The sequence below is a fragment of the Labrus mixtus genome, chromosome 7 (assembly GCF_963584025.1).
Source record: "Labrus mixtus chromosome 7, fLabMix1.1, whole genome shotgun sequence".
Lineage (NCBI taxonomy): Eukaryota > Metazoa > Chordata > Actinopteri > Labriformes > Labridae > Labrus > Labrus mixtus.
In genome coordinates, this window is record NC_083618.1 from 16,735,068 (window position 1) to 16,762,756 (window position 27,689).

Consider the following 27,689-nt stretch of genomic DNA (forward strand, 5'->3'; position numbering starts at 1 on the left):
GATGTTGAAGATTCCCTTTCAGTAAAGATCAAATGGCACAATTATCTGTTCTATAAGGGCGCGGTCACACTGGCCATCCGTACCGTGCTGTACCCAAGCACGATTGCCCCCCCGCAGCGGCATTCCCCCGCGGTCACACTACACAGGACTAACCGTGCCTAAGCACAATTACCTCTTGTACATAACGTCTTAATACAACACATGCACGCTTTATGTTATTATGAAGCGTGCTCAGTTTACAAACAGACGGACGAGAGAGAGAGAGAGAGAGAGAAAGAGACGCGCAGTCGAGTCCGCGTCTGCACATCAGAGAAAAACACAGAGCATGACAGCTACTTTACTGACTTTGCAGCTTATTCTAAGCCATTTTAATCAGACACAGCAATAAATAAATTAATTGTTCGGGCGTCCGCGTCTCCATAATGAAGGCTGTCAGCGTTGTTTACCTGCGTGCTTGTGCTCGTGCATGAAGTGTACCGTACACCTCTCCGAAGTGTGCCAAAGCCAAGGAAGTGTACCGTGCCTGAGCACGATACGGAGCGGTCACACTGGTCAAACGAACTGGACTTTAGCGTTGAAGCGTGCTGGGGCACGGTACGGATGGCCAGTGTGACCGGACAGAACATGTTCTACTACATCGTTCGTGTATCTTGACATCAATAAAGGCACGAGCATAGGTGCTGGTGGCGCAGTGGTTAGTACGGCGCCCCATGTATGGAGGCTGTAGTCTTCCAAGCGGGCGGCCCAGGATCGAATCCAGCCTGTAGCTCCTTTCCCGCATGTCATTCCCCACTCTCTCTCCCTGATTTCCGACTCTAGCCACTGTCCTATCTCTCAATTAAAGGCACAAAAAGCCCAAAAATAAATCTTAAAAAAAATAAAAATAAAGGCATGAGCACATTCAATGAGACTCGAAACTTGCTTGAATATACCCCTGCTGTCCTTGTCAAAACGTAATTCAAAAGGTTTTAGGATAAGGGCGGTTTCAAACCTGGAGCTTTAGCACAAAACCTTATCAAGGCAACCCTGTGCTCTGATCAACTAGGTTTGCCTTGATAAAATGGCACTCAGCTCAAAGAAACTGCACAGTTCCCTGAATCAACTGTCAAGTCATTGTAGACTTTCAAAAAAGCCCAGAAACCTCCCTGAAATGCTTTCAGGATTTTAGGGTTCAGATAAGGCAACATTATACACAAATTTAACCTTTTTTTTTAACCTTGGATAGGTAGCTTTTATTTTGCCCCTTTCGGAAAATTGGTCCAGAGTCTAAAGAACAATGTCAATTCGAGAAATATTCTATAAATTCTCCTGTGAGGAACTTTCAGTTTGTTTTGATTTTGGCACCTTCTGTGGACAAAGTGGTACCACTTGTCTCTTATTTCTAGTCCTGCAAACACATATGTTTCCTTTTCTTCTGTCAAAAAAAACTCACCCTTTCTTTGAAAGGCAAAAAGTATCACTCATTGGGAATATTTTCTGTGGAAAATACAAAAAAGGCTGTTTCTTTAGCATGCAGTGGTCTTGTCTGATGCCTACCATTTGACAACAGTTGCAGGCATTAGACATTACAATATAGAAACAGTCAATCTTTTCGCTGATGATTTCATTTGATTTTGTAGGCCATATAGAGGAATTAATTTTAATTTAAATCTGTTTCATAACCAGCTACAAAAGGAGCTTTAAAGAGGCATCAGTTTCGTAAAGTGTGTATACTGAGCATGTCTCTCGGTTGCTCTAAGTGGTAGCTTGGTTGATCAGTTTCGGATCCTTCAAGCTGTCCCTTTGAAGTTACTGTACATCATGTATTATACTTTATTGTACTTCATGATAAAATGGGTAACTTAACTTGACATAACACGGGTACCAAGGAAACCAAATTGTTAGTGTTGGTTGGAGTTTCAATCAAACAATTGTATTGATATTGTTTGATGCTATGAGAGCTGTAGCAAGATTATTTGTGACATTTGTTTCTAAAGGGGTTTTCTTTGTCATGGAAGGAATGAAAAACGGGAATTCATGAAAGCACAGACAAAAGCTATACATTTATAAGAATTTTTCGATTCTCCTCTGTGTATCGTGTGTATTCCCTATTTCTAAACCTGTAAATGTTTAGTTTGTCCACTTGATAGTGATTCAAATTAGTTTTCTCATTTGTTGACTGACTATTGTAATGGAAATTAGCATCTGTCACTACTTATGGGAATACGTCCCTGAATCTGGGAGCTTTTTTGAAAACCTTTTTGCCTATGAAGGGATATAAAGGGGAATGTTTGTTTTCCATTTAAGTGTTAAGCGACATCATTTGACCATTTTAGTAAGTGTTTTCAATTATTTAGGTCTTTGGAGGGCCTTGAAATGTTTTAGTTTGTCCTATGGTGGTCATTTACATCTGTTAGTTTTTAAAACACACAAAACTCAAAGCACAATAAAGACGTCGAGGATGAGCACTGCAGAGTCACTAGTGAAGAGAAAAACAGCCATTGTACTTTGTAGCCTCTGTGCCTAAATGTCCGGGCCTCTCAGTGCAGAGACCAGAATCAGACACTGATGAATACATTCGCATCCTTATGTTCCCTTCCTAACAAAAGTGACATTTTAAACCAAACTGTCTCCTCTAGCAGAGTAGATGAGCAATTTTGTCAGAGGGAACATGACTCTCCTGACACACATCCCCACACACATGTATGCATAGACGTGCACACGCTCACATCCTCTCTCTCTGTCTTCCTTGAAGTTGTGTCAGTGTAATTCAGTGCCTCGGAGATCTGCTACACAGTCATTCTGAAAGCTTCGTAACAGCTTGTGAGTGCCGCACAGATGCAGAGCACGCCGGTAATCTGTTGAGATTCTTTTATTCTTCTCCTCTATCTGCAGACAGATTTAGAACAGCACCACTTGGTCCAGATGAATGAACCTGTCTCACTGAATAAGTCGTTTTCCCCATGGAGAGAGTTTGGGTTGGGTATGGAATTCTCACACTGTTTTATCTGTTTTCAATTCTGGGGAATTGAAAAGTGAAATGTGTAACGTCTGATGATTGCTGGGTTTCATTCTGACACAGCGGGGACAGAGGCACAATATAAAGACAAAATTAGAAGAAGAAGAGAGGAGATATCTAGCGCTGGTGGAGCTCTCTGTGTGTTTATGTTCTTGCTGCTCTGGCAAGAAGCAGTCAATTAAAACCCTGCATTGATGTGAGGATTACGCTATTAGTTGAGACCAGCGTTCTCAGTAGCAGCTGTGCCACTGTTGGATAGAACTGCGTGTGTTGAGATAGAGAGCTTGAAAATGTGTCTGCATAACTCTGTGGATTATCGGTTTGCCGTGCTGTCTTTTGTAAACCTGCCTCATATTTCTCTTCTATCCAGCATGTCTGACAGCTGTCTTCATCCTGTCATCAGTTCCACTCATAGAAGAAAAAACATAGACATTGTACCTCTTTCACCCATAGGCTTCTGTTGTACTTTTTGAAGCTTCAAGTTTATCCTTGACGTCATCCTGTGACATGCTGCCGGAGCAAGAAAATCCAAATATAGGCATCGGCGAGGAAATGGGGTGGAGCAGAGAAGAAACAAGGAAGCAGCAATTATCACAGCTGGATTTCAGGGAGATTTACGAATTTCAATCAAACACCCCTCCAAACACGTGACTCTTTAAGCCTCAATGTTTTCTTTGTGAAACAATTGTTCCAAAATGTGCTGATAAGGACACAAATTAGAAGTGTGGTGACCATTGAGACCCCATATCCCTGTGAATACATAACCTACCTACAGAGAGATATGAGGAACTTTCTGAGGACCTCAGAATAGTCTGTGTCAGTGTCATTAGACAAGTGGGGGATTTTCATTGAAAATACATACAGCTCTGGAAAAAATGAAGCGACTACAAACTCTACATCTCTGTATTGAAGCCATTCTCATCCAGTGTCTGTTGAATTCCAACACAAGTGGCCTCATTCTCTTTAATGAAATACTGATTTGGTGATCACCTAACAAGCCATCGACTACAAGCCAAGCAGCTTATAATGGAGAGATGTCAAGAGTGACAGGGCGCAGAGAGTGGCACAATGTCAACCACCAGCATAGTGAGGCTTGCAGAGTAACTCAGTCTGTAGGGGGTTGGATTTGGAACTGGAGGGTCTCCAGTTCAAGTCCCAGTTTGGACCACATGTGGAGTTTTGGACTGGTTGCTGCAGGGGTGCCAGTTAAGTCTCCAAATACTGCCAAAGTGCCCTCAAGCAAGGCACAGAACCCCCAACTGCTCTGGACAAAGAGCAGCCCCCTCACTCTCATCTCTCCATTAATGGGTCCTGTGTGTCCTTTTGGGCCTATGTGTTTGGAGCATGTCTCAAAAAAGAGTGAACAGATGTCATTTCTGTTCGGATTAATAAAGAACACAGAAAAAGAAGAATTTTGGAGAATTAATAAAAGTCGTAAAGTAGTTGTAGTTTTACCTACAGAGGAAGAGCCAGAAGTTATATGAGGTCTACTTTACCACATTTGTTCAAACATATTTGTTATAACGATAGCAGATCAAACCATATTGTCAATAGTATTTATGTGTGCAGTTATGAACTTGTTTAAAAGGCACTTATCTCAAATGTTCAAAGGATACATATTGAACAAAAAGTGCATAACTTCTTCTGATACAAATTCAAGTATGAAGAACATGACTGAAGAGTTTGATCTGGGGGACTGAAGGAGCTGCCAGCCTTAGAAAGATACTTTTTTTTGTTGAATATCTCTGATGGGGACTGATACAAAAAATCTACCTATTAATTAACAAACTTACCTTGATCACTTAACAGTGATAATTCAGTTAAAATACATAAATGCATCAGTCATTTTCATAATACCTAGGTACTTATTTTTAAGACTGAGCTCGCTTAATTGGACTTCATTACACACTATATTTATATCATTAACATAATTTAAATTCATTCAGTGTAGCTCTTTTATTGAACTAATTTGTTGTTTGTTTTTTGATCATCGGGTTATTGCCAGTCCCTGCATGTTGTAATATTTTTTGCCGGGTGCATGAACTGTGTGGTGACAGCTGTGTATACTGATTTATTCATAAGCTATGCACTCTCGTTAACAAGGATATCCAGACCAACACTCAAAGCGGCCAGATCAGTCAACACAGAGATAATGATCTGTCTCTCTATTTCTCACCAACACACGCCTCATACACAGACATACAGAAGGGGCCTCTGTCTCCCTCTGTACATAGCATTTAACGTACATACATTTAACGAGTACATACATTTAACGAGTACAAAGGAAACTCCATTTGATATCATATTATTTAGAATGGGAATTAAGATTCAAGGTGCAGTCATCTCACTTAAAGTGGGTTTTGATTATACTAATTACATCCACTCCCACGCCTACATTTTCACCCATTAAGACAAATGTCTTGAGAGAGCATTGTGCTGTTATTTCTTGTGTTTTTCAAGTCGAAAAAGCCATGAAAAATCACATGAAATTGCTGCATTTGTAATTTTGTCCCAAGCATTTATTTGTTGTTATCATCAGGCTGAGGTACGACTCCTGCACTATGAAACAGCTAAATGCTCTATTGTGTCATTATCAGATAGCGAGGATCTAGAGAGAGAAAAAAAAATCATTGGTACCTATTTCAAGTCACTCTCTGGTGCCAGGAAGTGTAATTCAGGTAATGGTTGCAATTTGCAGAGGCATTAGATTAAAACACTTCAGCACTTAGCAACAATGCCAAAGCAACAGGCTGCTTCTTTGTTGAAAATGTCATCCATTTTAGTCGCTTAGTCTTGTCTCAATCATACTGAAGGCAGACAATAATAGCATTAAGGGTTTTGTCCAAAGACTCTTACTTTCTGTCTACAAAAGTCTCTTAAGCATCAGCATGTCAGTCCCTCAATGTCTACACTGGATCTGCTCAGCCAGAGGACTGCTGTGTTGTCGGTGGTGACGTGCATAAATAAAGAAAGATAAAGAAGAAAGACAGAAGACACAAAAGCTTGCTGCTACATGCATTAGTGCCGGTGACTAGTGTCTATATGCAACCTTTTTATACATTTTCATTGATTAAAATAAACTCATTTCCTATTTGAGAGACACTCCATCAAGATCTAACCTTAACCAGGCAATGGGCTTATATTCTACTTAATTGTGTTATCCTTACTTTATCTGAAGACTTAGAGACAGAGTGCAACACCTCAAAACCTGTAAACAACGCTCAACAAAGTAAAATTAAAAAAAAACATGCGACCAAGAGCTAAAACACTATACAGTAAGAGTTGTTGTAATAAACTAAAAACATGTTACATGATATCCCAGTGTGGATGGATTATTATAGCATCATATGTCTACCAGATAGGAGAAGTGCATTAACTCAAAAATGTCAGCCCTGCTCCATGTCCTTCTTCCTTACCTTGGCTTGTTTTGGCTAGAAGTAATGTACTTTGTTGTGTCCAGAAGTTTTTTGGAATCACTGGCTGAGATTAGCATTGAAACAATTGAAACCCATTCATTTATAGCTTGGCTTCAACCATGACTTTTTATCTGGACCAATATCCGTGTGTCACCTTCCTAAGGTTTCTTATTCTCCAAGGCTTCATGTCTTCTTATTGAAGGTTTTTTTTTTTTTTCACGGGAAGTTAACAAAGTTTGAAATCTCACACACAGCAGTTTTTAACCATTTTTCTGTCGCTTGCTAGAAGTTACAGCGACAAAAAGGCACCTTAGCCTAATACAAAGATAATTTAAATTGTTTTCCCAATGGTGCGGCAGGGACTTAACTGTGCTCTGACTCAGTGCCCATTTTGATTTATTTCAAACTGTCAGTATCTTGACTTTTTTGTAAGATGCAGAATGTCAACTGCCAAAGCTCTTTACACTTTTAAATGTGTCTATAAAAATGTAATTGCTATGTTTTCTTTCTTTTATACCTCTAGATAACCACACTATGGCGTCCCACTCCGCAGTGAGTATTCGGATTCTGGATGTAAATGACAACCCACCTGAACTTGCCACACCATACGAAGCCTCTATATGTGAAGACGCCAAACCAGGCCAGGTACGTTTTTTTTGTTGTGATTCTTAAATTAAAATCAGACACCTTCCACAACAATCATTTAAACCATCCATTTTGAAAGTCCAAATGAGAGTGACAAACTATATGTGCACTCTTTTCTCACACATGTCATATTGTATCACAAGCTGGTCGCATGCAGGTAAAACAACACTCGCCCCTCTCCAAACCCTGTACAAGCAAATACTTAAGGCACTGGACAAAAAGCCAACAAGTTACCACTACTGTAACATTATTCAGAGGTATAACCTCCTAACCTTTGAAAATGTTGTGGGTCTTGCTGATGCTTGTCTAGTGTATAAAGTTATTAATGGTCTGGCTCCTTCCCCACTAAAAGAGTTCATATCACCGCGTGCAGATGGAGGAAGAACAACTAGGAGCGCCAACAGAGGGGATTGTGTTATACAGGACAGATCCTCTGAGTTTGGCAAATCAGCCGTCACAATTAGAGCTACACACTTTTGGAACTCCATACCGGCTAAAATCAGAGAGTGCCGTAGCTTTGCTGAATTTAAATTTAAAATGAAATCATGGCTCAAATCAACTCAATCATGTCCTCATAACAATTTTTCATGAACTATGTTTGATAATGTTGTAGTGTATTGATTCAGTATGTTATTATGGCTTTGTTGTTGTGGTGTATTGGAGATATATGTTGCGGTATAGCTGGGTTTTTTTTAGTGTAGTTTTTGAAGTCAAGTGCTCTTAGCCTATTATTGTTTTAATATAATGTGAGAATTTCACTGTGGACTAGTGTAATGCCATTGTTCAGTGGTTGTGTACTGTCTTACTGTTGTGAAGATGTTGTTAGTGTATGTTTTGTTTCTTCACAGAGACGTTGTCTCTGTCTCCTGCACAGGCACTACAGATGTAAATTAGCTTATAGCTAACTCTGGTACAGCTAACTGGCTGTACACTGTCCCTGTCAAAATAAACAAATAGATAAATAAAATAAATAAACAAATGTCGGATTTATGTTTGCTAAACAACAAGTCGAAGATAAATGTTGTGTTGATCACGATTCTGTGGCTTCACAGATGGAGCCTCCATTTCATTAGTGTAAATAAAGGCAGGAGCTCAGACAATGCTGTCTGAAGAGCCTCCATACATCACATTACCATCATAAAGAAGGAGTTGTATCAAGACCACAAATAAACATAGTTTTGTGTGGTATTCAGTCTGAAAGAGAGGACTGAAAAACATTCACAGCTAACACAATATTAATCACAGCACAAAGCGTTATTTTTCTTGTTTACTAGACTCAACAATAATAAATGCTGTGAGGTGAGCTGAGGTGTACTCAGTGGTGGTTAGTGTACTGAAACATTATTAATTTTGACTTGTAGTTATTCACATTTCTCATGATAATGATAATACCCAATTAACGTGATAAAAAATAACAATACCTACATAAGAAAGGTCAATTCAAAATCAATACATACAAAGCAAAATGCATTTTAAAAGTAGGAATATAAATATAAAGTATAAAATAATAAGCAAGGTTGTTAACAACTACAGCTTAAACTGAGTTTAGTTTCCTTTTGGACCAAGCTTTACATTTTTAACAAATATAATTATTTTTACCTGTATCTGAAGTCTGAAAACCAAGGTGATGATGCTGCTTTATCTTAAGGGAGTCAAGGCTGAGTCAAAGAGGAGACAATGTTCTCGATTTTCACTTCAGTAAAACATAATTGGAAGAACTGTTTGAAACCTTGTAATTGAAGGTGTCAGCTACTGAGAAACAGTATCGTTTGTTCTTCAGCTCATTCCCATTTGACTAAATTGGTTCTTTACAGATAGCAGCGTGGTTGTTAAGTCTGTAGTCTTTGGCTTCACATGGAGTTATAATAAAGAGTGATTGACTGTAGAATGCCTTGTAACTTTCTCCAATACTTCTTAGTCCTAAAATAGATAGAAATAGAAACTGAAATCGATATTGCCATTGTATGATATGTAACTGCAAGAAACCAGTTCAGAGTTGCTCAGGTGCCATCACAAGACTGATAATATTGTGGCCACTTCAGGTGGTTGTACAGGATTGTGCCACAGCCCCAGAAAAAGCCAGTAAGAAGCCCTTGAGTTTGAGCATTAATCACAGATATTTCTGTGTTTACTCTTACTCACCAGCCTGTGTCTTTCAATAGCTGCTTCATTATTTCCATAGTTCTGGTTCAGATTGTTTTCAGTTGCACACCATTATCTACGCGACACTTCATACCAAAGGCAATTTATAAATCAGCTTTTTTGGCGAAAGCACAATTTGAAATGTCAGAATGAGAGCCAAAAACAAAGTGTTTCCCAATTAATTGATTTATTTCCTCCTTTTTTCATGCTGGATGAAGATCATAAGTCTGTAGGATTAATTTTTCACTGATTCCAATGTTGGATTACTGTCTACATTAGAAATGTAGCTGTTTAAACAAAATGGGATAGATTAGGGGGAATTCAGATTAGATCAAATGTAATGTTTGTATGGCTATAATGCCTGTCATAAAGTTTATGCACACAATAAAACAAGCTCTTCCTGAAAGACGTCAGTCACCACTTCATCTTTGTGGTACAAGCCAGACCGAGAGGGCTGTGATTCATTGTTTGTGTAGTCATTTCACACATATTTTGAAACAACACAGATTAACATGAATTCCTCAATGGCAAACCGGTAAAAGAAAAAAATTCTAGTTTGACTTTTGTGTGACTCATTAGCTGGCGTACATCAAACAGTGGGTGTCTGTTTGAAAATCAAGACAAAAGCAAACACCATGGTTATCCCAATCTAATAGCAGGACGGGGGTTTTTTGGGGACCACCATTAAAAATGGACTGAGTCATTAGGGTGTTTTATCCTCCACATAGTCAACAGGCCTTGGGCTAAATTGGAGCCAATTATCATGTGCAGAGCAAAGGAATAATTAAGAAAGCACAGCTTTAAAGTGGGGCCTCCATGCTGAAAGTCACATTTACATGTTTAATGAGGCTCAGGCCTCTCCTCACCTTGATCTACAGACTCTTAGCAACACCCACCCACCTGAGCCTTTTGAGAACATTGTCTGGTCTGATCCCCACCTCTTCCACCTCGCTCCTTTTACCATCTGCGTGAGCCCACATTAACCTTCAGCTCCTAATCACAACGAGATGATTATACTCTTCTAGCAGAAAGATCATTGCTGGCTTTCAGCATTCTGAAAGAAAGGGTATTTTCTTGCTTTCATCCATGGAAATACATTCAAATATTTCAACGGAATTTGAGAGTGAATGCACAAAAATATGATATTTTATAGGACTGCTCCTTAATGAAGTTTAGTTGGTTAAAGCAACTAAAACTACATATATAGGCCTAATTTTTATTTTATTTTGTAGTACAAAATGTAAAAGACACAAAATAAACTTTAAATGACTAGTATATAAAATGGTGGTTTCATGACCTTCTAAGTGCTTACGAATGGCACTGTCATGTTGTTTTTATACATCTCTTTTTGCTTGATTTTTGTATCTTCTCTACAAAGTCTCTCTTTGTGTGTTGTTGTTCGGAGCGCTGTCAGAATCAGCCGAGATTGAATGAAAATGTGTTAGCCTTGGGTCAGAGGCTTTCTGACGCTCATTTCCAGCCTCAGGGGTAACCACTGGGGGGCATGGGGAAAACAATTTTCTCTTCCATTTTATTTTCAGCAAAATATGTGAAAAAAACAGGTTCCTACTAGTTTGTCAGTCACTGCATTGTTGTCTTTGTAAAAGCGAGTACTGTTGTGAAGAAAAAGTTTTGGGTCCAAGGATTCGCTGTCTGTGTCTTCTTGTACAGCTTTATTTTCTAATAATGCCAAGAATGAAGTAGTTCTATTGTTGACCTTCAAACTAGGAAAGGGAAAATATAAAACACATAATTTGGCTATTTATTGGCTCATATAAACCTTTCACAATGACGAGGTAAACATCTTGATCCCTCCAAAAAAATGTTGTTCAACCAGAATTCAGCTGGATGCTGCTGAATAGATCTCTGTGAATGAGTTCATTTTTGATAGTCAATTCTCAAAGAAATCATATGCTGGCACCCTGCCCTTGACTGAAACTCAATAAAGGACTTGACCTGTTGTTTTTTATTTATTTTTGTATTTTGGTTTTGTTGACTGTATGCCATCTTCTAAAAGCATGAAAGGGGGGCCTTATACATGCATATAAGTGCCTTAATATCTTAGGCCCCTGGGCTAGGAATATTCTGGAGGCCCTTTCCTTGGATTGAATAACGGATGCATGACATTTAAGATGGAAAACTTAAATCAAACCTCTCATCTTTGATATACAGAGAAAGTTGTAATCTTTTCTTGTAAGATCGTTCTACTGTTAATGCCTTTTTGACAACAAAAAGCTCTGTTACTTATATAACGAGGCTCATGTATAAAATGGACAAGCTTTCAACAACTACAAAGTGCCCTCCTCTGTTCACAATATGTCACAACAACATTAATTCAGAACCCCAGACAACAGCCAACAAAAAAACAAAATAGTAAATGCAAAGTCCTCTTAATCAGATAACACAATCTAGAAAAAAATATTCTGATGTGAACAATAAAGGAAGATGAAAGTAAAAATGACGTTAAGTTATCGGCCTAAACTGCCTGTACGCAAAACGATAAAAGGATAACATCAGTATTTTCAATCCCAAATCAGCAAAGAAGTGGTATTAAACCAGCTTTTGTCTTACCTTTATACGCAGAAGTGCTTTCACCTTAATCTTCTAAATGAGAACTCCTCAATTATGTATTTAAAATCAGTGCTCGATATGCGTATTCTCAGCCCCTCTTACTATAATTTCACCGCATTTTGCTTTTCAGAAATCAAAGTTTAGAGAAAGGCCACTCTCCACTATTGTTAGCGGTCCAACTAACAATATTTTTTACCTGTTGCACAAAAGAAACTTCAAATAAAAAAACTCCTTGAAGTAATAGCTTCCACTAATTTGACAGACTAGCCAACTCCCCAAAAATCTGTGCACGATGCTGCAGCAACTTAATAAGTAGCTAAAGAAACCCATTCCCTCCTCCCGACATTTCCTGTTAGTCTTCAGCTGGCCTATCCAAGGGAGGCAAAAACGGCTCAAAAATATCTTTAAAAAAAGGAGGATAATGAGGATAATGTCTCAGCACATTCGAGGCACGTCTCAAACATAGATGCATTTATTCCAGCCATACAATGAACTCTGAACACTCTGTGTCCACTTGGAATAAAGCTAACAATAGAAAATGATACACAATTAAATCTATTCTTAATTTCTTCTAGTTTCAAACCATGTCTTTTGATCTATAAAGTAATACTGACAAGCTCAAGATGAAGACACAAGAACTGAAAGTAGCACATTTTTTTGACCTGTTTCTGCTTGGAACCATTTCAAAGTCACAACATAAAAAATAAACACGCCATAGAGGCTTGTTATGAAGTGCATAGTTGTCATCACATCAAGGTTGCCCACATTTGTAAGATTTTCTATGGTGTTTTCATACCTTGCAATATAAATGCAGAGGTCAAGATGGAGGATTCTATTGAAGTAAAAGGCTGTTGCCTGATATGTTGAAGCACTTTGATGTCTGCTGCTTCCCAGGATGCACTTATTTATTCAGTAAAATAAGCTGCCAAAGGAGGAGCCTAGAGATATAAGAACCAGCCAGCAAAAGCTTGAGTGTAAAAAAAATAGCTACAATTTTGTTTCAGCTCCCCAGAATGTTGTTAATCAATTTGAAAACTTGGACAGAGCAGCATATCTTGGAATAAGGCATAACTAGGTCCAATTTTCCTTCACCTGGAATAGACGTCAACCCCAGCTGCCCCCTTTTTCCTTATTCATATGCCTCAGGACAAAGAGAATATGCTCTTTGCTCACTTCATCTGGCCCTTTTTGAAAAGGAAATCAGATGTAAGAAAGGGTTATTGTTTCTTTGTTCAGTGAATGGCCTGTTTCACCTTCTTCGTGTGCCTGCTACACTGGCAGAATTAATTGGAGCAAACACAACACAGGTTATTTTTCAGTTGAATCTGCTGTTAAATTGCTTGGCTCAAGATTTAACACTTTTATTTTTACAGAGTAGTCTTTCAGTTTCATGTTGCCATTCCAAATGAGCTCAAACTCACTCAGCGTTATAAGTGTAGTGAGACTTGACAGCTAATTATGAGTAAATACTAATTTATTTTGCAACTAAATCATTCAGTTGAGCTGTCAGTGAGAAACGGCATGTAGAATGTACTGTTCTGTTTGGATTTGAGAAGGAGTTTCAGTGTTCTTTACTGCCATTGCCCCTTGATCTGTCTTTGATATCACAGGTCAGCAAGTCATATGTTTGTTATTTGTGTGTGTGTGAGTGTCTGTGTTTGTATATATAGCATTGTGGGGACTGTGACAATAGTGTAACATTATGGGGACTCAGCCCCCATGAAGGGACAAATGACCTTTCCCTTACATTATCATCAATGAAGCCATATCTACAATATTTTCTCTCTATTTTCTTGTATGTTTATCGAAATCTGCCAGCTCTTTCATTTTACCAGGAGTGATATCTTGACCACAATCATATTTATTGATGTGACACTTTTCCTTTCTGTGAATACACAGATGAGCAAGCCTTACATTTGGCAATCTCAACCATCTTTTTTGTCTGTCTTTAAAAATCAGCTTGCGCTTTCATTTTTATCACAATTATACCAGAAACAAGCTCATACATGCCTCTCTTTTCACAGACACACGCTACAATGAAATGAAGACATGCATGCATACACACACTCACGCACATGCTGTTTACACACTGTTTTATTCTTAATATATGTGATATCAACCTCTGGTACACGAAGCTAATGAGGAGCGTTCTATTGTCTCCTCTTGTGTGCTGTGTTATCACCCAGTCTTGTTCGCGGAGTGTCAGCTCCCTGGCTCAGGTCTAGCTTTTGGTGGAACCACAGAGAAAATCAGATTAACCTAAGCCTTTTAACTGCGGTTGGGTTTGATCCCATTTGAGAGTTGGCAACACAACCCATTTTGTTTGTGTTTAGAGGGAGAATTCATGTGGTGGGAGGGGGAAGTGTTGGCTGAGGAGTAAATAGGAAAAAATGGGTGACACAGGTTAAGCAGCTTTGGCTTGGGGACTCAGTTCAAGGCAGGGCCACGACACAAAGTGTTAAATAGCTTCTCACCTTTTATTCACGGGGCCTTTAGGGTGTCTTACCGAGGTTGCTGTTCACGGAAGGAAAGAGAAAGCAAAGTAAGTGACTTTATTATAAGAAACAAAGCATAGAATGAAAGGAGGAAATGCAAGGGGAAACAGCATGCAATGTAAGCAGATAGGCGTTTCTATCATGCTACAATGTGCCCAGTAATGCAAGAAATAACTGCATCCTTGAGCCCCTAGTTAATACCAGTTCTGTTTTTTTTTTTTTTAAGGTCAATCTAGACTTTATTTCTTTGATATGTTCTAAGGAAAGGACTGAAGGTTAGTACTTATTAAAGCATGTTTGGGAAAAAATCCTACTGGTTATTGCTTGGACCTCAAATTCTCAATTTCTCAAACTTATTTTGTTTCACATTCACTCATTCACGCTTTTGATGTAGATCATGCATTACAATTATAAAGCAGTCAACCTTGGGCCAAAATCTAAGCCTGCATTCATAAGGCACACATTCACTTTTTATTAAAGTACTGCAGCTGCAAGTACAAAGTACGTACTTTACATTCAACATGAATACAATGGGGATATTCTACATAATCAAAACATTGGGCCTTGAACTTTGACTTAAACTTTACATACACCGGTTGCAGTCTTAATCAAATCTGTTTGATCTTTAAGTGACTTGGATGGATGGGCATGTGGACAATGGATGTGACATGTTCTCAACTGTGCAAGGGACTGTGGGTCAGAATAGTCAAGCAGGCATGTTGGCTTGCTTGCAGAAAATGCTACCAGATGTAGGAGGACATCTCTGTACTTTGGCATACTGAATTTGCCATACATGTTTTCAAACTTATAGTACTAGATATTTTTCTGGCATGGTAAATAGATTGGAAAACGGTTAGTGGTATTGGTAATGGACACAACCCTTTTAGAAAAAAAGAAACAACTATACATTTTCAAACATCTTTATCTTTAAGCTATAGAGAAAGAAAAAGAATGTTATGATTCACAATAACTCGCTTTAACACATGTACCATAAGATATTTACTCTATGATGCGAACAGACGCAATTTATTCATTTAACTTTATACAGTATGGTCATAACCTATTGTAAGTTTTAACTATCAACCCCTTGGAGTCAGCAATGAGTCAATCTTGGAGGGAAAATATTACGATATCCTGCTGTCAGCCATGGCGACTTACTTTTGATAACAATGCTATGTAATTCCCTAAAAATCTCAGATGTAATTCTCTTGCAAGTTAATTTGCAGAAATCAGGCCTTCCACAGAGCAATCAAGTGCCCCAATGATAACTTTGCAAAAACAGTTAACTTTTAGATGGACTTAAACAAGTGAAAGAGTTTAACAACAGTATTTCAACTCAGCCATATATTGGATTCAACCAATATCTTACAAATCTTAATTATGTGTTTTTATTGCAAGTTAAAAAAAAACATTAATGTCTATGATCCATGGGGTGATGCCCACATTTGCACATTCTTCAAATCTGCTCTACCACACAGACTAACACGTGTACACAATTTTTGCCTCCCAGCCTGTTCCCCCCCCACCGCTTGGTATTAATCTGACTGAATGCAGAGGGACAGATATCATATAGTGCCATGTGCGCTTGGAAAAAGGCAGGTCGGAAAGCCAAAATTCTAAGTATGGCCTTGGGGACTGTCAGGTCTTCCCTGCCGTCTCACAGCTGGCTCACGGCGTCAAAATGACAGATCACCTTAGTTTGGCCAATGCACAGCTAACTTCCAATGTCTGTTAGAGTCAGTTTGAAATATTTCATTTTTGGGGCAAATACATGTGAGCTCAATACTTACTCTTCTCATGCATGTGCAGAAAGGATACCAAAACAACACAGGCACACATTAGTCAAACAAAATAAATGACTAACAGGAGAAGCCAACCCAGACATAGTTGCCAGACAGTATTTCATGAGTAAGAGACTGAGTGAGTCATCAATTCCACTCACCAAATGTATCTTCCCTTTGTCTCATGAATGTTAATGTTGGATCAGACAAACCAGCGTGCTACAACGACTAGAATTCTCAATACTTCAAGCCATTTTTTTTTATCATTCAAGCGTTCCATTTCAGCGTTTATACCGTTGACGCCAAGGTGCCTCATGACTTATGTTGTTTGATAAAGCCCATCTTTGTTTGCAGTGGTTCTCTGCAGGTGGAAATTTGTTGAGTCTAAGGGCGCGGTCACACTGGCCATCCGTACCGTGCTGTACCCAAGCACGATTGCCCCCCCCGCAGCGCCATTCCCCCGCTGGCCGGCACGGCCCGCGGTCACACTACACAGGACTATCCGTGCCTAAGCACGATTACCTCTTGTACATAACGTCGTAATACAACACATGCACGCTTTATGTTATTATGAAGCGTGCTCAGTTTACAAACAGGCGGACGAGAGAGAGAGAGAGTGAGAGAGAGAAAAAGAGACGCGCAATCGAGTCCGCGTCTGCACATCAGAGAAAAACACAGAACATGACAGCTACTTTACTGACTTTGCAGCTTATTTTAAGCCATTTTAATCAGACACAGCCATAAATAAATAAAATAATAAAATAGGCCGGGTCTGCGCGCGACTCCGTGCGTGAGTCCGCACGGACGCCCGCACATCGGAGAACAACACAGAGAATATGACAGCTACTTTGTGGCTTATATTGTGTCATTTTAGTCAGATACAGACATGGAACTCTGGATTTCTCCATAATGAAGGCTGTCAGCGTTGTGTACTCGCGTGCTTGTGCTCGTGCATGAAGTGTACCGTGCCGAAGCACACCTCTCCGAAGTGTGCCAAAGCCAAGGAAGTGTACCGTGCCTGAGCACGATACGGAGCGGTCACACTGGTCAAAAGAACTGGACTTTAGCGTTGAAGCGTGCTTGGGCATGGTACGGATGGCCAGTGTGACCGTGCCCTTAATCATGGGTGTATTTTCTGATCTCAATCATAGAAAAAAGACAAAAACAAGTCTAGCATGATCTGATAGATACAGAAGGTTTTCTTCATGACGCTAATTGGTAAATCATATTTTCTATAATGTTTTTTTACCAGTATACAAACACCATCAGACTAGTGCTTTTATCACAAAAAGTCAATATATATTGTTTAACCCATCAACATTTTTGTTGTTTTTGAGGTAACACTTTTTTCCCTTCATTTTAACATAAATGGTCACATAAAGATTGGGCAAGAACAGTCACATTTTTACTGTGTTATCTTTTGCCTTTTAACACTACAAAGGAAGTTTATGTGGGATTACATTCTTTTATAGTACTTTGAAATGATGAGGTGTGAAAACGTACACCAAAGAACCTACTGTATGTTAGTTAGTTCTAACTTACACTTAATTTTTTATCTGCAATCCATCATGTTGACACAGGATCTGTGTTTGTCTTTTATTTTAAATAAGAAAGAAATTCTAATGGCAGAAGATCTGTTCCTTTTTCACCACACATTCTTTCTCTTCTTCCTCTGCCATTTTAATCCATGCCCAAGGATTTGTAAACTGTGCACACAGATTTTTAAACTGGAGGCATGGTTTCAAATCTGTGCGCTCAGTTTAGGAAACTATGCCCACATATATACTTTATTTCAGTCCTGTATAGGTCCATATCATCATACATAATCACAAGTGATAAAAATGGCATCTGTGCGCACAGATTTATAAAATGTGGAAATGGACTTTCAGAGACTTAGTAGGCTATCAATGCTACTGTTGGAGATTTCTTTATGCTTTAATACATTATTATTATAAAAAATACCCACATAGCATGTATTGTAGCTGTGTGTGTGCCCCAATTTAAATGAACTTTTGTAAGATTCAGTTTATTGCTTTCTATCGGGGGGGAAATTTAGCTCCTATTAATCTTTAAGCTTCTTTATATTTTTTTGAAGAATTGTATCTACATAAAATAAAAACAGCCGTTGAGGCACCCTAATATATTAAGTACAAGGACAACGTTATGCTCCACTGGTGACCCTGAGAAATCTTTTAACCACTGAATTTATTTATTGATATTTCTTTGTGTTAAAATAGCACTCATAGTCATAGTTCACTCTTGGCTTCAGAGATGATCCTCTCTCAGGCTGTTTTAAGTAGCTCTGTGTTTATTTATATATTTATCTATTCATTACTTTGATGCTGCCATCGTGAAATGCTTGATTTCTGATGTGAATGAGAAGGCCGCCTCCCTCTCACAACCTTGACCTTTCAGACACCTCTAGCGAAGATGGGATGTACTTTTGGGAAAGTCTCCCCTTCTAGCTTTCCAGAGATGCGGGAGATTTAAGGGGGTCAGGAAAGGGGACGGCAAGATAGAAATCTAATTAGGTGATTGTGCTTGAGGGAGCCTCGCTTGCTGCTCAATAAACTCCCACACGCTTGCTCTACTCCACATTTCCCTGCCTTGCTTCGTTCTTGCTCTCTATCTCAGCAGTTCGCACTCACCCTGAGATGCGTCCTGAGAGTCTCCCTGCTGAGGGCACAGTCACAGGACGCAGATCATGGCTCACTAACCACATTGCCATGGCTGATCATAGTTCTCTCAAGAAATAAGTAGATTCATTCCTTGGATGATGATACTGTCTTTGCTCGTTATTCTTTTACCTTCAAGTCTGAAATAAACCTGAAAGAGCTTCAAAGAATGGTGAGAAAATCAGAACTGTTTTGGTAAGGGAAACTCGTCTTTGTCATAGATCACAATGTTTCTTGGCTTCAGCTCAATGCTTTTGTGTTTATTTATGAGAAGACAAGAACATGTATTGAATTTGGATGCAATTTGTTATATATGTCACTTCTACAAAGAGCTTATATATTCATCCACATGAAAAGGTGTACAGTTTGTTTAGCATCATTTCTTCTTTAACAAATAAAAGAGTGTGTCTGGTTATTTAAGGGTTCCCAGTGTGCTGTTAGTTTAAGTTTGGTTGTGTTTCTTTACAAGCTTGCTCTACCCTACCATTGAACTAATACCATATGATTTAAATCAACTAATATGAAATGTGCAATCAATACAACAGTAAAAAAATTAAAATGCTGAGAGTGCCGTCATGATTGCAAGTGCAGCTGCAACCATCACCCGCTGCACACCTGCCGTGATTTAAAATTTGTCACCAATCACCAAAAACAGATGGTACTAAAAATCTAGAAACCTGCACATAATCTGCAAGTTGTAAACTTCTTCACATTGTAGGAATCATCACACAAGAAGTTTTTCACATCAGTAAAAGATGTGACAAACTGTCTTTTTATATGACTTTTTAAAAGACTTTTTCTTGGCCTCCAGATCATGCTGTCAACTTTTTGAACCCATCCACCTCCTCATAACTGTCCAGTCACCACAGAAGCACCTGCTTTATAGGTTTCAGCATTTTGCTAGACTCAACAGAACTCAACAGTCTACATTTCCACAACCAGCTTAGAGAATCCAGGGGGATTTCTGCATCTCCCTGTGCACTAGAGACGTGGCAGGACTTAATCACCACATCATCTGTTATGAAGAATATGTTTTCTTTGCATTTTAAGTACCAGTGAAACCAATGTATGCACGCTTTTGGACTCATATTTTACATACTGGGATTGCAAGGTTCTTTTATTTTCCTGACTTTGGTGTCTTTTAGTTGCAGAGCATGACTACTGTAGACCATGAAAAGAGAATCATCCTGCACCTCCAATACAGCATGTACATTTTGTTTTGTACACTAAAAAGATATTTGGTCTGCAAAGCCTTGAGCATTTTGCACAATGGCAGCATTGTTATGTTATTCATATGGTTCCCTTTATTCAGAGCATCCCAAATCAAATGCACATTACACCCTCATCGCAAAAGCAGTATAAGCCATCACAGTGGAAACTATAGCAATCCGTACTGTGGTTAAGATTGAGATGGCAGTCATATTCTTCCACGTAAAATAACCATGTAGAAATAAAGACAGTCACTCCTTGTTCATTTATTTCCACATGTTTCTGTGCGTTTGTAGAGTACTTCTTTTGCAGCACACTGAGGAAGAAGCATGTGATTTACCCTGAAATCACGCCGTAGCATTTTGTAATTACAAAGTAAGCCATTTTATCCCAAACAGCCTCCTTGAGCCGTTGCTATGACTAAGCCTGTTCTGTGTCTGTGATGCGACGTCAATGCTGAGGAGCTGTTTATTGTGGAGGTACAATTGTGGCCCCGGAAGTGGGTTTCGGCAGTAGCTTAGTCACAGCAATGCAAAAGCCACCGCTCAGTCTCATAATTCAGAGCTGTATGCAACACTGTAAAATGAAAGAGGCTGTCTCGCACAGACAGGCAACAGGAGCTTAAAAACAACACAATAAAGCAGATGTCTTCGTGTGTGAGGGACGCGGAGGAGAATATCTACAGTCTTATTGTTTGAATAATCAATTTCACAGGTGGATGATAAATGAGGGACACATTTTTCTGGAAAGGACAAGAAAGAGGGGGAGATTCTTTGGAGAAGATAAGCACAAAGGACAGGGAATCAGAGGGGGGGGGGAAGGAAACCATGGTGATGGATAGAGGAAGCAGGCAGAAAGGAGGAGTAAAAAAAGATAGACAGAGGAAGGGTTAAGTCAGGTAAACAAAGCCATGTTTAACATTTTATAAGTACCCCGCCCCGTAAAGAAGCTGCTACTGTTACAGCTGAGTAATGGTTTGATGTATTTCCCTCGATGTTATCTGTTATTCCGTTAGCTTCTGTGAGAGCAGACAAAGGAGTTACAGCTATCGAACATCCTGCTTTAATCATTGTGAGAAATGCCTCACTTAATAGTAGTTCTGGGGGTCGTTTGTCATGTGTGTCTCTGCTGATTTCTAACAGCACAGATGGAGCAGTGCCTGCTGCAAGATAAAGCTTGAACGGAACATGTTTTTTGACATAATGGTACGCAAAACAAACGTATTTGTATTTTTCACACTTGGAATTCTGAATTAATTGGAGGGTCATACATGTATCTCCCCCACCTTTTACTATTCCAATAATTCACAACCTCTGTCATTCTCTAAGAAGCTTTTTTGTGATCAGGAGATCTCTTAATGTGTCTCTCAGCCCATTTATGTATGATGTCTCTTTATGCAACTCATAGAACAGCATCGGTCATTTAAGGAGATAATTAAGGAGATATTTACATTTCGAGGGAGGGTGGACAAACAAGCCCATTGTATAGAATAAGTGAGAACAGCTGACGTTGTGTGCAGTGGGAAGAACTGCGCACTAGCGGCAGACATGAGTGGGTTGAGCTGTTGTTTAGCAAATACCCAAACTATCAAATTGACAAAGACAGAAAATAAACTAAACTGAGCATCCATAAAGTCACTGACAGCTTTCAACTTTCTCTGTAGACCCGGTTATAAAAACAAAAAGTATGTTTTATTGACAAATACCATCTGTGCTTCATGTCTAATGTATTCAGTGATAGTGTGATAGACAGCCCAGCAGCAGATGCATTTGCATACTTGTTAAAATGTTTATTTTGCAAATGTATTTTAATGCTGTGTGCGGTGTATAGTTGCCGCACACAAGACTTCATATAGGAGTGTAAGCCAGTAAAGCCTGCTCACTTCCTACAATGCCTGGGAAATGTACTGGAACAAACCTTCACACATGTAGACACAAGTACAGTATATAGAACCATCGTTATGTAGCAGTGCAACTTAAAGGGATACTTCACCCGTTGAAACATGAATCTGTATTGACATTGGGTCATATATGTAGTAGAAATGTGAAATAAATTTTGAAGTTGGTGCCTTCTTGGCCGAGAAAAGGCAGAAAGTGTCTTTTTGGCTCAGGTGGATGAAAGACACCAAATTCCAGAATGCACAGCACCACAGGCCACTCCCACTAAGGTCATGTTTTCAGACATATTTACTTATACACATAAGGCCTTTCCTCAACTGATTCCGAGATTTCTTCCAGATGGAATTGGCATCTTGGAAATTCCTGGCAGAAAACAGACTCTATGTCTGTGTCCATAGGCAAACAGTGAGAGCACCGACACTACCAGTCCGCCCCAGCTCGAGCCGGCACGGGCTCCTCTGCCAGCAATATAGCCCTGAGACGGTTGCTGCCGACAGGCCGGTTTTGTTTCTCGGCTGCTGCGGTGCCCGGCGGCCAGCGGCCAGCAGAGGCCCCAGCGGCCAGCGGTCCAAAAGCCTATCGACTGATGACAATTTTGTTTTGATTAACGTCTTCCAACAGACAAGTGTAGCTAAAAATCTGCTCATTATTGGCACTGTGTCTGAACTCCAACTCCATGCTCATCTCTCAAGTTGCTAGTCAGATTGCAAAGAAAGCCTTTATTGCTGACCATTGGCAACACCAGAAGCTTGTGAAAAGCTCACAAATAGGGCTTTCACACTTTCAGAAATCTCCTGAAAAACTCACGATATTTCCAGGAGAAGCTGTATATGAGAATGCAAACAGCCAAATTTTTTGTTCGGACTTCAACCAGAGTTTCTCCTGCTAGACCCCTTGTATTTTTTTCCACAGCAATTCCGAATGAGCTGATGTGAGAACGTAGCAGGATATTCTCCAGAGAATTCAGCTCGAGCCAATGGGAGGGGGATTGACGTTTATACGTCTATACTGTGACTGCTGCACGGTGCATAGAGTGTATACACACGGCCGCTAAGATCTCCGTGCACGTAACTAAAGGGCCTCATTATCTTTTCTGTTCACCAGTATGTTGTTCTCCGCTCTTTTGTTGATGTTGTCATTCCATTGGACCACACATAGCATTGATATAAAGGCAAATATTCTAATTATAGCATCGTGTAGCAGACTCTGTTGCTTCGTCCCCTACACTTTTGCTTTTTACAACCCCTACCGCGTTGTTTTATTATGTCACGTCTTACCTCAGGAGACCCCCCCCCCCTCCCTCCTCTCGTCTGACAGGGATATGCTCCCGCTTTGAGGAGCATATGTGAACAGCCAGGCCAGGAGAATCTCCTGAGCACTCCTCCTGAAATTATCTAGATATTTTCAGGAGTGCATAATGTGAACAAGGCTCAAGGCCGTGTCAACGTCAGAAGAAAACCAAAGGGGTTCTTAGATTGATAGGGTGTCCTTGTCTTTCTGTCTTTCATGGAGACTTATTTTTATACGATTGCTGGCTTATACTGTACTGAATGTCTTTTTCTAATTGAAATTATTTTTTTAGTTCAGTATAGTTAGTTAGTTTAGTTTATTTGAATCAGGGATTGTGTACAAAATAACATTAGTCTCAGAAGAGAAAAAATGCTTTGTACCAGATTTAGCTCATTTCCATCTGTAGTCCCTGGGCAAATGATGGCAAGAGTAAAATACAGATCAACCAGTCATGCATGCTCACAGTGAGAACATGCAGTAAAGGTAAGGTGAAGGAAATGAAAATAATAAGAAATATGTTGACTGGTGCATGATGTCGAAACGGAATAGATGGATGTGATGTGAAAAATCTCATTTATCAGCTTGTGGTGTGACACTGGCTGCAGATTAGTGGATGAGGCGAGGATGAGTCGTCACTGAGAGGCCTATGTTCAGGTGAAAGAATCTCCGGGGGCTGTTTGATGCGTGTTCAGCTCATAGTGAATCCTATCTCACCTTATTGTGTCCATACAGAGTTCTCAAAATTGGATCACAGTAGTTTTATCATTGAAATGGGAACACTATTTTTGCATCGGACAGAAGAACTAAACCTTCACAGTCTCTCTGTCTCTCTCTCTGTTCTTCTGCACTTTTGAAATGTCCTTTTGCTCTGTCTCAGAGCAAATACGGCAGCCATGCAGTATATCTTTGTCCTTTTCTGTTCAAAAAAGCTCTTAAGCAAGGCTCTTTATGATAGTTTTGCATTTCTAACATTAATAAAAAAAAAATCAGATTGCTGTGTCAACTTTCTGGGGAAAGAAGTTTTTATCTCTTTGTGACTGTAGCCACTTTGAACTGCACTTTCTTAGGAACCCTTCTGTTTCTGCTGCATTCAAGTACACTCACTCAACCTCCCTCCCTTACCCTTAAAAGAGGCGTTTGAAATGAAAAGTGCTTTTCATATTCATTTTCATATTCCCCTTGAGGAGATCTGAGTAGAAAATCTAACCTCAGTTGTTTTCCTTGCTTGTTAGTCTAATTTCCTCGTCTGTTTTGGTTGCTTCTCTCTCTCTCTTTAGCTAATTCACACGATCAGCGTGGTGGATCGAGACGAGCCGCAAACAGGACATCGCTTCTACTTCACCTTGGCCCCAGAAGCTTCCAGCAATCGACACTTCACCCTGTGGGATGTCAAAGGTAAGAGAGCAAAGGTTCAGTATCAGGGTTATGGGAGAGGAAGTGGATTTGCTGTGCTAAAAGCATTATCAGCATAATTTGATTTTTAAGGTATAATGTAGTCTCTAAAGTTGTTTTCCTAGCCTGACCCTGAGATGCTCATTCATACATGTCCCTCATTGGGTGAGGTTTTCTCTGTCTGATAGGACGGGTGGGGGTGGTCTCAGGAGGCAAGACTTAATGTAAAAGAAAGAGAGAGGAAGAGGATGAAGGATGAAGCGTCAGAGTCGGACACTATGACTAAAGTTATTCATTTTTATCAATGCTGTTTTATTGGACGTATTCAGAGTATCAACGACTGAGTGGAAAATAATATTCGTGCATGGCGTGCAGAAATAAGTACGAAGACGCTCAATCACGTGAAAAAAAAAACCCATCGGTGGTGTATCGCTCACCCTGACTTAGAAACATAGCTGTTACTAAGGCTTGCGAGCTTGAAGTCTGGTTGAATAATTGTTCTGTTTACCTTCACACATGCAGCTTATCCCTAAACTTTCAGGAAATGTTTGTAGTTTTGATCATGTGTGAAAACACCGTAGGAGAGGCTTTTGTCTTTTATGTGAGTGACTTGTGTTGTCTCTAAAGAGAAATACCATGCTTGACCTGAGGACTTGACAAGATCACATTGAAGCACTTTAAAATGAAATAAAATGTGTTTATTTCCCACAATGCTTATGAATGTAATAGTTTGGTGACATTTTTTTGAGGGCACTTTGCAAATATAGACCTTGAGGAAATATTAAGTTAGCTTCGAAAACTGCACAGTCAAAAGCTTTTTTGAAAAGCCCCAACAAGAATTTCACCACATTTAGGTTCCAGATGGTTGATGATGGGTGCACTATCGAACTCTTTTTCTACATTTATTAGGTACTCTTTCAGAGTGAATACAAAATACTTTTTGTTATTTATGTGACTTAAGTATAGTCTCCTGATAATCAAGCAGAAATTTCTTATTTTTTGGTAAACACCACATGTTCCGCTCCTCTAAGCAGACTGATTTGATTAGGAACTAATACATTCCACAGATGACTTCCACCCTGAACTTGCAAAATACTTTTTTTTTCACAATTTATTTGAAGAAGTTTGTTTCACCGAGCTAATCTACAGGGCTAAGCAATGCATGTTTTTATCTATCGTCCTTCTCTTGAAGAATATTGTCCATTTCAGCACTGAACACTCCTCTTTACAAGGGAGTCAACAGCTAGCATTATTTTCTGAAGTGTCATCATAGAAATTGTACCCCATGAAAACACAACAGCCATACAAAACATTTCCTGTGTAAAAGTACTTTTAAATCAGTGCGCCTCTCCCCCTCTCCTGTGATGACTTTGCTTTACTATAGGATGAGTTTTTTTTCTTTTTCTTTATGCTTGTCTGTGTTTTTATCTTTTGCAAACGTGCTTGCTGATTCCTCCTTTAGAGATGTGTACTTAAGTGAATGTGACATCTGGCTAAATCAAGATTGATCTGACACCAGGAAAATGTCAGGGGAGCATGCCCATGCTAGGGAAATGTCACCGTGTGGAGGCAGCGAGGTCTGCTGCAGTCCTGCACACATGCATGTCAACGAGTACATGAATAGCAAGGGTCCCGTGTAACATGCACACACAAGATGCACATACACATATGTATGGATTAGGGAGCAGAAGTATGATAGAGTGTGAAGTGTTCCTCTTGCTCTTTTTCTCCTTCAGAAAAATCAAACACACACCACAACATCCACAGACTATTGACTATTTCTTCCCCTTATTTGTAATCATGTGTGTTAATTGTGTCTATGTAGGTAACTAGGAAGAATTACTCAAATCACATGATGTCCATTCTTGGATGTGATTGTTATCATTCAGTAGACACAAACCTACAAGCAAACAAATACACACATCTGTTAAAAAATTGATATACTCTTCAGACCCTGTATATACTATGGGGAAAGATAAACAAATCCACACGCAGAGTTTTTTATCCACCCGTCCCCCTTCTTTCTGGTTTTTTTTGCCACTCTGGTGTCTCTTTTCATGGACACATTTGTCAACCTGTCACTTTCAATCTGTCACTTCTTCTTTTATCCATCATGGCCTCACATTGTGCTCTGTCTCGAAGCCTTGACACACAATGATGAAAAGGCATTTTTCCCCCATGTTGCTAAACTCTTTTAAGTCATCGCCGGCAGTCTGTAAAGTATAACCTCATATTTACAGAATCAATGTTGCTGTTACATGACAAACTACCCGCTTTACCTTAAATATGCAATGACAACATGCTTACAATAAAGTCTTATGTTGTATGGAGGTTACAAAGGAAAATAAATGCACATTTATTGGATGAGATTTCTTTCTTTCAACACAACTGTGGAGGTTTCTGGGTTTTTTCTGAAGCCATTCTTTAAAGCAAGAACGGCAAAGGTAAAATGATGTATGCAAAGAAAAGCCAAATTTTAGAGTTCATCAGCCTCAAAGCATCGGTTTAGAATTCTTAGACCGGAGATATACCTGCTTTAAACCTTGATTTAGATTCTCCAAATTTTCTGTTGCAAGTTATTTTTACAGGCATGTTTTTTGACTGTGCAGTGACCACGATACATTGTACAGATGAGGGTAATTGCAAGCCCGGTCTGTCATTTGGTCTGCAAAACTCTCTTCACCACTGTTGCAGGGGCACATCCCATCTTGCGTTGTGTTTTGAGGAAGTGCACAACTGGCGCTCCAAACAGATTCAGGGAACGCAGGGCGGCCATCATGTGCACGCAAACGTGTAGATCAAAGCACATTTATCTCCAGCCTTCATGTTGTTAAATATTTAAAGCTGTGATATAGCATATTCTAATACAATAACACAAATCTGCTATGTTATTTTTTGCTTCTCTAACCTTTATTAAGACACTTAATCTCACTGAGACATGGGCTCTTATTCTAATGAAAGACCCAGTCACGTTGCAACACAGCATGAAGTTCCAGACACAGAGGACATTCAATTCAGAGACAACTCATAGCTTTAGTGGCTATTTTTGCTTTTTGTGTCCAATGAATACAGAATATTGAGTCATTTATTGTGACTGGAGTTCAAGTGTGGGTTCAAGATTGTCCACAAAAGAAAAAATAACAACACTTCTTGTTCAGTTGCCTTAATTATACCTCT

At 39.4% G+C, this 27,689-nt stretch overlaps 1 protein-coding gene across 2 annotated transcripts in view; it reads left to right on the top strand.

Moving 5' to 3' along the window:
• The window catches only part of LOC132978190 (cadherin-22-like), a 190,720-nt gene that overhangs the window by 149,861 nt on the left and 13,170 nt on the right, over window positions 1-27,689 (top strand). For both annotated transcript variants that reach the window (XM_061043306.1, XM_061043307.1), the window contains 2 exons: window positions 6,938-7,059; window positions 24,398-24,515. In XM_061043306.1, the coding sequence (XP_060899289.1) occupies window positions 6,938-7,059; window positions 24,398-24,515 (240 nt within the window). The remainder of the gene's footprint in view (window positions 1-6,937; window positions 7,060-24,397; window positions 24,516-27,689) is intronic.